General features: G+C 54.0%; 1 protein-coding gene across 1 annotated transcript in view; it reads right to left on the minus strand.

Annotated features, from left to right (window-relative positions):
- Positions 1-3,629, minus strand: part of ACR (acrosin) — a 7,954-nt gene extending 4,325 nt beyond the window's left edge. Inside the window, exons 1-3 of the mRNA XM_011942257.1 lie at positions 3,513-3,629; positions 2,285-2,488; positions 1,782-2,065 (exon numbers count right to left, since the gene is read on the minus strand). Coding sequence (XP_011797647.1) covers positions 1,782-2,065; positions 2,285-2,488; positions 3,513-3,589 — 565 coding nt within the window. The 5' untranslated portion in view covers positions 3,590-3,629. The remainder of the gene's footprint in view (positions 1-1,781; positions 2,066-2,284; positions 2,489-3,512) is intronic.
- Between the last annotated feature and the right edge of the window lie 6,751 nt (positions 3,630-10,380).

Raw genomic sequence — 10,380 nt, forward strand, 5'->3', positions numbered from 1 at the left:
GGTAAGACTCGGAAGGTCTGAAGGAATCGCAGGAGCTGGAGCCTGGGGGTTTCTTTAAGACTTGAGCTTATGGGTAGAGAACGTGTTTGCAAAAATGAAAAAAAAAAAAAAACCAGAAACAGAGCTGTCCTATTAGGTTTATGGGAATTCCAGAACAAAAAAGGTTTTGTATGGCATCCAAGATGTAGCTAGGAGACTACAATCCTTCTGAGTGATAGAATAGGACAGCAACGACTGGCAGTGGGGACGCTGAGTTCAGCCTCCCAGGACCACAGGGACCCCCAAGAGCTGTGGACATCGTCAGACAGGGGACAGAGCATGGCAGGCGAGGGGGCTGCACAGAGGCCAGGGCAGAGCCATGGGTATCGGCAGCTGGAATAGAGGCTGTCCCTCCAGGCCAGAGGGGATGGCCATGTGTCAAGCGAGGCCAGTGAGAACAAGGACAGCTGGGATGAGACTCCCTTCCCTGAGGGACAGGAGAAGTGACAAACCTGTCAGAAACTTAGACCACCTCCTCAGAGAAGGAAATAAGAGTTAAAGGAAGAATCCTCAAATTATTGATTTTTTGTTGTTACCCAAAAAAGGCTGCGTTTTAAACTCTAATGACTGAATTGCCTTGAAATAAGAAGCCTCATTATCCATTATCAAGGAAAAAAAGAGATGGAGAGCTAAGTTAATTTCAGTCACATCTTCACATCTCTACTGTGACTGGATAAGGACTCACCCCTTATGGAAAACTGGAAGCATAGGTCACATGCAGAGATCAAGTCCTACTAGGTCTTGTCCTGCTGGCAAAACCTTGCCACCCATTGCTGCGATTTAATGGGGTGACCTGTTGCTTCTGGGATAAACAGTATCTCTAGTGTGCCTGAGAATGTGGGGAGAGGTGTCTGGGACTTCTCTGACCACGGAGTCAGTAATGACAATTTGGTCTAGGTCACACCTGGGGCCCTCCGTGAGCCTGGTCTGGTACGGAAGAAATTCCCCCTACTCTCCTAGAACTCATCTGGTGTCAAGTGTGTTAGGTAGTGTTGGATGGACAAGAGATCTTCTGGGAGCCAGGGGAAAGAGAGACAGCTTGGTTACAGACAGAGGTCTAGAGCGGCAGCTACACCCATCTTGAATGGAGAGGTACCTGGTGGACACTCCAGGAAGCCTGAAATAGAGGAATGCCACACCGACTACCTGTCCCCTTCCCAGTCTAGAGAGCAAACGTCAAGTAACGCGGATGGAGAGGGTAGATTTGGTGCTATGACGGCCCCAGAGGCAGCTGCTGATGGTGACAAAGACAGCCTGGAATCAGGAAGGCTGGGCCCTGGAATCACAGGTGTCAGGAAATGGTCAGCTTGGAGACATCTGATCCAGCCCTTCCATTTACAGATGAGGAAACTGAGGCCCAGAGAGTGGAAGGCACTCTCATACAGCCACATAACCTTATCTGGAGCTCTTCTCCAAAGGCTGTTTCAGGGTTGCTCCTTGTTTCCAGGGTCCAGCAGCTTGGGCCCCGGGTGCCAAATACAGACACAGCCTCAACCCCATTCTAAGCAATGCTGCAGTTCTGCCTGCACCTGCCATCAGTCCTCCTGTAGAAAGCAAGACAAGTCACCCATCGTGTGACCTGGCACAGGGGACTATGGAAGGCCACAGTGATGTCTTTACGTACAGCGCCGTGAGAAGGATGAAAGTTGCTTGGCTGGGTGTCAACAAGTGACCACTGCACCTCAAAGACCACCAGGAGAATGGCCAGCAGCGTCCCCCCTTGGAGGTGCTCCCATACTCACCTTTCTCTTCTATATATCCCCAGCCAGCCACCCAGCAGATCTGGGGGCCTCTGGGGAGGCCTGCCTTGAAGTGGGGCAGGCAGCCCGGCCCAACGAAACGCCCACACGAAATGGGAGGGGTGATCTTCACGAGGGCAATGTCATTTCCCTCTGTTGCAGAGTTGTATTTTTCATGAATGATGATTTTCTCCACGTATCTCTCTTGCAGAGGCGCCTTTACTGGTTTATTGTTCCCGTATGTAATTTCCCTTGCTCCGAAAACCAGTCTCCAGTCGTACACTTTACTGTGGGCACAAAGGTAAGCCAGGTCACAACTGGTTGGACAAAATCCTGGTGACAGTGACCCTCAGGGCCTTCCCCTAGCAAAGGTCTGGACCAGCCCCCAGAGTCTGGCAGCCACCTGACCCAGAGCCCCAGGGAGACTCTGCACAGCGGCCCTGGGGAACACCCCTCTCTGAGAAGAGCCGTTCTGAAGACCTCCCTCTGTGCATCCCTACACCTACTTTTTGCCGACGAAGCAGTGAGCAGCAGTGAGAACCCATTGCGAATTCAGCAAGCTGCCTCCACATGCGTGGTACCTGTGACTGCTGTACGTGAAGATCTGGAGGCTGACCATCCAGGGCCAGGCCCCATGCCGTGCAGCCTTCCCGCCGACGATGCGGACACCACCTTGTGGGTTCTGCCTGAACCGTAACCCACAGGGGCCACTGCGGAGAGACCGGGACACAGTCAAACCTAGCATGAGCACAGCCTGTCCTTGTAAATCCACAACTGAGGGGAAGCAGGGACATGGGGTTGGGAAAGCGGGAAGAGCTTCCGGCTTCTGGGAAAGCAGGGGCAGCCTGGGCTATGTAGGACCCGCAGGCTCTAGGAAATGGTTCTGGGGCCACGACTTCTCCCGTCTTGTGGGTGCAGTCACAGATGGAGAAAGAGGAGGCCACAGGGAGCCAGGACAGGCTGTATGGGCCCTGAGGGATGGCCCGTCCCTGGGCAGAACAGGAGGGTAGAGGTGGGGATGCGGGACCTGGGGATAGAGGGGTGTAATGGCCTGAGGTCTTTATAACCAATCCTGGGTCGGAGACTCAGGGAAGAGTCAGGTGATGAAGGAGGTCCTGGGGCTGCAGGACTGGGTTGACAGTGATGGGAAGAGGGAGAGTAGCCAGGGGCAGATACTGTGGCCCACAGGTGTAGGGGGCACACTGAGAGCAGTGGAGGTCTAGAGGTGGAGGCTCTGGGAACTGTGTCACAGGTGGGAGGCCACATATAGCTTGGGAGGTGTTAGTGTTTTGGGTACCTTGGAGTGAGAGAGTCTACTGGGGGTTGGGGCGCAAGTAGTGTGAAGCGATGATATCCTGGGGCTGTTGGGTGCAGCCACGGGTTGGGACCTCTCAGCCGTTTGGGGGGGGGGATAAGGGTTCCCAAAATCAGGAGTTTGTGTCTTCAAGACAGTGGGGTCAGTCGCTGGGGGAGTGGGAGAGACACAAGGAGCCCAAGGTGCTGAGGGGTCCATCTCTGGAGGAAACCATGAAAGCTGAGGGTCTGGGGGCTCCAGGCTGCTGATTGTGGGAGCAGGGGGGTCCAAGTTAGGGATGTGGGTCACAGGAGCTGTGAGACCCGGGGACTGCTAAGGCCCAAGCCCAGCCTCCTTTTCCCTAGCCCTGGACAGAGGGAGTCAGGGTGGGACCTGCTCCTCAGAAGATCCTTCCCCCACCAAGATGCCCTGACACTTACTCACACGTGGCGTTATCTTTAGCAACCACGGACACTGCCAAGACCAGCAGAATGGCAGTTGGTAGCATCTCAACCATACTCCCGGCGCTGTCTGACCTGAGAGCCTAGTGACCTCACAAAGCTCCGTGGCTGCCTGGCCAATCAGCAGGGGTGACCCTCCCACCCCACCCCCAGCAGTCGAGCCAGGTAAGAGCCCTTCGCCTTAACTGGTTTGTGCCGAAGAGACTTCCCGCCTTCCTGCATAGGCTCCCCCCACACCAGGATGATGGCGGACTCCTGTGCAGCCTCACTCCCTCTGTCCCAAGGCCAGGGTCTCCATTCCCAGTTACTCTTGCGAGGTCCCCACATCACCCAAGGCTCAGGCTTTGTGCAGGGTCGGGGTCTGCCTCTCAGGTATGCTGTAACCACTGCAGACTCACAGACTGAGGAGCGGCTCAGCCCTTCAGTGATGAGACAGTGCGACATGTTTGTGGATCAGAGGAGTCGGGGTCAGCAGATTAATTGATCCTTAATTGCTGTTGGGGAAAATTTATTTTCCTCTTCCAAGTGCATGCTATCAACACACTTTTCGAAGAGCCATTTTGATTTCCCTAACTTACAACTGCAAAGCCCACCTTCTTGTCCATTGCGGAATATCATAAGGTCTCCTATTATCCTGAGTGTCTCCAGATTGCCTTTCTGTGACTGAGGTGGAGCAAGGTGTTTTCTCCTATACTCGAATGTCAAGAGTTTTCATCACAGCTACCTGAATATCATGAAGCATCATTTTTCCCATCTGACTACCAGGAACTAGCATCTCACCTACCAGAGTGTGACAAAAGCTTATTGCAAATGCCTGAATGTTAAAACATTTTCCATCTCCTGCAAGTGTCAGGAGGTCACACTCCTACCTGCCTGAAGGCAGTTTTACCTCTTCCACCTGAATGTAAGATCTCAACCAGCCTGAGGGGCAATAGGTTGCACACCACCTAAGTGGGTGTCAGAAGGTCCCATGTCTCCAACCTGAGTGTCAGGACATCTCATCTCCTCTTCCTGAGTGTGGAGTTTTCAGATTATCAGATGATCTTGATGTATCTATTTTCTCTAACTGAATGTCATACTTATGACATCCTCAAATGAATGTTCGGTAGGTCTCATATATATTACCTAGTATCAGGGAGTGATCACCTCCTTCCTCGAAAGAAACAACAACTCTGGTTTTCCACTTCAATGCCAGAGGTCCGCATTGCCCCCACCTACAGGTCAAGAATTCTCATCTATACCACCCAAGTGTCACCTTGTCACATTTTCTCTACCTGAAAATCAAGAGGTCTTACATCTTCTAGCTGAATGTCCAGAGGTTGTATTTTACCTGTATGAATGTTCTGTGGCATACTGGAATGTTGGGAGATCTCATGGCCCCCATCTGGGTGCCAGGGCATGTCCTACCCTCTACTTGAATATAGTCTCATATCCCTGTCTAAGTGGCATGGAGCTTTCATCTCCTTTGCCAGAGTATCATGAGATCTCCTCTATTCTGGGTGTGCAAGGTTCTCATCTCAACCCCTTGAGGTCTGGAGGTATTCTCACCTCTTCCTGGTTGTCTGGAGGTCTCATCTCCCTTACCTGAGAGTCATGAAACCTCCTATCTCCTACATGCCCTTATCTGGTCAAGACACTTTATTTCCTCCATCTGAGTGTCAGGAGATTTTTTTTTACCTTTATGTCAGGTAGCCTCACTTCCTCTAGCTGAAGGGCAGGAGGTCCTATTTCATGACTTGTATGTTAATAGGTTTCAGCTCCACTACTGAGTGTTAGGAGGCCTCACTTATTTTAACTGAGCATCAAATTGTGTCTGATAAATAACCAGAAAAAGACTTTGGAAATATAGTTCAAGAAATGGCAAGAAGAATTCAAGAAGTGGGCCCAAGTGCAAACAACGTTCATGCCTGTAATCCCAGCGCTTTCAGAGGCTGAGGCAGGAAGATCACTTGAGCTCAGGAGTCCCAGACCAGCCTGGGCAACATGGCAAAACCCCCGTCTCTATAAAAAATACAAAAATTACCCAGGTGCGGTGGTGCCTGTGTCCCAGCTACTCAGGAAGCTGAGGCAGGAGAATCATTTGAACCTGGGAGACAGAAGTTGCAGTGAGCCAAGACAGCACCATTGCACTCCAGCTTGGGCAATGGGGGTGAAACCCCGTCTCAAAAAAAGAAAAAAAAGATTAAAGTTTTGACTGTTAAAGAAAATATTATTCAGCTTTTTTAATGGATAGCACCTATTTCTTTACAAATATTTAGGAGGTATCAATAACAAAGTCTGAAGACCCAATGTCATAATGGTCTAAAACCACTATGGTTTGACTCCGCAAATCTTACCCACTTCTGATTCTAGAAGACTTCAAATTCTAGTGACTTTGTTTGACCTTCTTCATGCTATTCCAAGAGCGAAGGAGAGATGGGTGACAGGTCTGGGGCCAGAAGGTGGGGTCCCATCCGAGGGCATGGTTCAGGCTGAGGCAGAGTGCCCAGCCCAGGGGGCAGGATGGGGGCTTCCCCTCAAACTCCTCCCTGTTCTCTGCTTCCACCCCAACCCCCAGGGACCCCTCCAGCTCATCCCAGCCATTCTTGCTGCTCCTGCTCACCCCAACCACCCGCTGCCTTCGCCAGCCATACCCACTTCTGTCCCCACTCCTTATTTACCCGGGCAATCCAACTCCCACCCCAGTTTTTCTCACCCTGATCTCCAATCCCTTCCAGCCCCCAATCACCTATTCTTCCGTTCCTGTCCCCACCGCCCTCTGTGAGGAGCAGAAACCTTATCCATCCATCCTCAATGTCCGGCCAGCCAGGAAGGCAAGAAGATCCCAGAGGGAGTCAGAATGGTTGAGGCAGCGAAACCTTGAGGGCCAAAAAGGGGTGGGTTTCGGGTCTTCACCCAGGGGAAGCAGGTGCCTCAGGGGTGGTTTAAGCGAGCAAGTGAGGGTCTGCATGGCGCCATGGAGGAGGACGAAGGCCCTTTGAGGCTATGGATGGTGACAGCTTGAAAACCATCCTCAGGCTGGGCAAGGTGGCTCACGCCTGTAATCTCAGCACTTTGGAAGGCTGAGGAGGGTGGATCGATTGAAGCCAGGAGTTCTAGACCAGCCTAGGCAGCAAAGTGAGGCCCCCATCTCTACCAAAAAAAAAAAAAAAAAAAAAAAAAAATAGCCAGGTGTGATGGCCCACGGCTGTGGTCCCAGCTACTTGGGAGGCTGAGGCAAGAGGATCGCTCGATTCCAGGAGGTTGAGGCTACAGTGAGCCATGATGTTGCCACTGTATTCCAGCCTGGGTGACAGGGTGAGACCTTGTCTCAAAACAAAACAAAAGCAGCCTCCATGTCCTGGCCCGGCCCCAAAGTTGTCCACAGGTCTTGGGAGTGGCTGGGGAGCTGCCAGCCCACAGGAAGAGCAGAGGCCACACAATTTCAAATTTTCAACATTTCCTAATCTTCATCTCACCTTCGGATTAGAAACTGAGGCCATCATAAGCAAAGGGCTGCGCAGGAAGTCAAGGAGGGGCCCATGCAGGGGTCTGAGTGTGGGAGCAGGGGCCCCGACTCGCTCTAGGCCCGAGTGTGCGGCATCAGGAGGGTGGGTCTCCCCGGGCTGCAGATGGAACCCTGGGTCTCCACAGGAACTCGGAGTCTGGGGCTAGTGGCACTTCTCCAGGGTGCCACTGGCCCCACCCCTGGCTAGGGTTAACCTCAGAGCTAAGGTATGCGATTGTCACTCTATCATATTCACGTGCCACCTCAACCCAGTGTGTACAGGCTCTGAAACCACTGCCCCTCCTGTAAGCAACCCTCCCCTCCAGGGAGGTCACATCTCTGCAGCCCCGGCCCTCTCTCAGAGCTGGGTCCTGTGCCCTCTACTTTCTCACGGCTCCCTCTTGATTGCCTTTGCCCAGTTGCCTTACTGTTTACCCTTCGAGAGGTAGCTCACCACCTCCTTCCACTCAGCAGGGGTCTCTGTCCCTCCTGTTGGCTGGCCACCCCCACCAGGTGCCACCCAGGACATGTCTTTTTTTACCTCATTATCAACTGCTTACATGACTGCCTGTGCGCTCCTGCAGGACAATGTCTTGTCTCTGGTGCCTGGCTCGGGGTGGGAACAAAAAGTAAACCTCACATCCAACTGGCCAGACAACCCAAGGTGAAAAGCACCAACTTGCTCTGATTTGAGATAGCACCAGGGCTGTACAGATGCAGAGTCTGACCTCTAACTTGGACTCCAGGGAGGGCGGGTCAGAGAAGACGTCCTGGAAGACGTCCTGGAAGACAGGATCCAGAGATCAGCCTCCAAGCTATGTATGCTCGATGCAGGCGAACGAAGGGTGATCCAGGCAGAAGGAGGAGGGCATGTGTGACATAGAGCCCTGAAGCGTCATGGTGGCTCGGGGACTGCAGGAGGTGAGGGGAGACTGGCGAGCAGCATGTGTGCATGCAGAGGGAGCAGGGGATGCTGGCAGGATCACAGCAGCACTGGCTGGGCTGGACTGGCTCATGGGGTCCATCCACCAGCTGCATTTACAGACAGGCTAGTGTTTGTGAGCAGAGGGCAGAAATGGAAACAGAAAAACCAATGAATCAGCAGGGAAGGAGTGAGGCCTCAATTTGGTCTGCAGCCGTGGGGTAGGACAGTTGTGAGAGATGTGAGGGGGTTCCAAGACAGGAGCAGCAGAATTTAAAAACACCTGGACACTGGAGGGAGCAAGTCTTAAACCCTAGCCTTAAAACCTGGCAGAGGTCACGGGGGACAAGCGACCTCCAGCTTAGGAGGTGCTACTCAGTGGGTTGGTGAACAGAGAAAAGCCTTCGGTGCAGGAGGCATGGGCTGAGTTCCAGCAGACTCGGAGAAGATGCTGGAAGATGCCAGGTGCTCAGGCATGGAGGTCAAAGATATGGATCCGGGAGTCACCCGTGCATGTGGTCCAGGCTGAGGAGGTTTGTGTGGCCTGTATGAGGGACAGAGACAAATATCCCCTCAAGCAGGCAACTGAGACATGGCTTCATTTCTTATAAATTTATTACATAATAATATTATAATAATTATTATCAATAATAATATAAGAAACATAGATCTCTGTGGGGTGTATCACAACGTCAGGGTCAGGAGGCCTCAGGACTGGAGCAGGGGGTGAAACCCCCCGGATGGAACTCCATACAAAAGGAGGTGAAGCGGAACTGACCCTGTAAAGTTAAAAACCCAAATTGAACGGAACCAAAACCCACAGGTGAGTGTGAGACCGAGTGTGTATGTGGCAGTCTGTTACAGTGACTGCTGCTGTGTGACCTGGACTGTTGGCGGAAGGGTGAGTGGGTGTGACTCTGCGCCCAGGGAGTGGGGCCGGTGGGCCAGGGCGGGGCGGGCAGGCACAGACCGGCGTGCCAGGCCCCTGGGTTGTGAAAACTTCTGTTTTCTGTCTTTTTTTTTTATTTTATTAAAAAAAGCTAGAAATATAAACAGAAACTCGTGAGTGACGTGGATGGAGCTTAGTCCAGACTCCAAACCCTAGGTTTAAAAACGTCCCAGGGCCCCCACCCCACAGGTCATTGCTGAGTGTGAGGAGTCACAGTGTGGGGGGCTGGGCACCCTCGGGGGTCTTTGACTCTCCCCAGGGCCAGTGGTGGCCTGACCCTAGGGGTCCCCCTAGGATCCCCTCAGAAGCCCAAGGTGGGGGCGCTGCCTCCAAGGGGCCCTTGGGGCCTCCCCAAGCAGCAGGGATTCACCAGGGACCCCTGCTCAGGCTGGGTGAGGCTCTGGAAGGACAGGCTGGGCAAACAGCAGGACCCAGGGTGAAGGATGGCCTCTGACTTTCTTTGGAAGAGGAGACAGGGTGCTTTCACAGGCACACCCCATGCATGCACACTGTGCACGCCTCCACAGCCCCACGCTAGTCCAGAGCGGCCCCTGGACCACTCAGTAATCAGGCACACACATGGCTCCCACGTGCTCAGACGCACCCAGTTTCACCCACACACACAAAGGGCAGGACAGGAGACTTTGGGGTCCAAGGCAGGGAGGCTTCTCTGCTGTAGTTGCCCAAGAGCATGGGGACCAAACTGGCCCCCTCCTTGGGGAGAGACCCTGTGAGGAAGATGGCTGCGGTGGAGCGGCAGGGCCCTGCCCTCACCCCCCCCGGCCGATGGTCTCCCAGGCCGGCTGGTCTCGCGGGTGCACTGCAGGACCCGCGGCCTGCCGCCCCTCCCCCCACGAGCAGCACCTGAAAGGTCGGTGGGGCACACTAGAGCTCAGCGAGGGGAGGGGCCGAGCTGGGGCCCCAGGGCGGGCCACTAGGGCCCTGGCCAACCCCAGACCAGCTGGAGCGTCCCCTGCCCCGTTGTGGGGTGGCAGTGGCAGTGAGGGGCCGGAGATGGAAGACTGGGCAGCTGCAGTGGGACCAGTGGAAGTAGAAGAGAGGGGAGAGGAAACTATTACGGACAGAGATATTTGTTCCTTTTCTCGTTCCAAATATAGAGTGGATTAAAATATGCAAAACAGGGGGGCTCCTTGGCCCCCATCGAGAATCCCAATGTCTCCCCCCTCCCCCCGAGTCACCAAGGCGGGTCCTGACCTCGCATGCTGGACTAGGTTCCCCCTCTGGGAGAATGGCCACCAGGAGCTGTGAAGGCGGTGGTCAGGCTAGAGCACCCCACCCCCGGCCCCTCCCGCCCCAGCCTCCCTGGTCCACGCTCTTCCTGACTGTGTGCTGGGTGGGCTGGGCGGCCGGTGAGAGCACTAAGCAATGTACAGGGCGAGTCTCCGAGCAACAGCAAACAGGACGATTCATGCAACATTCCTGGCCCGGGCGCCGTCGTTAGGGGCAGGCCGAGCCCGCGGCCCGGGGT

The sequence above is a fragment of the Colobus angolensis genome, unplaced genomic scaffold (assembly GCF_000951035.1).
Source record: "Colobus angolensis palliatus isolate OR3802 unplaced genomic scaffold, Cang.pa_1.0 Scaffold208, whole genome shotgun sequence".
NCBI lineage: Eukaryota > Metazoa > Chordata > Mammalia > Primates > Cercopithecidae > Colobus > Colobus angolensis.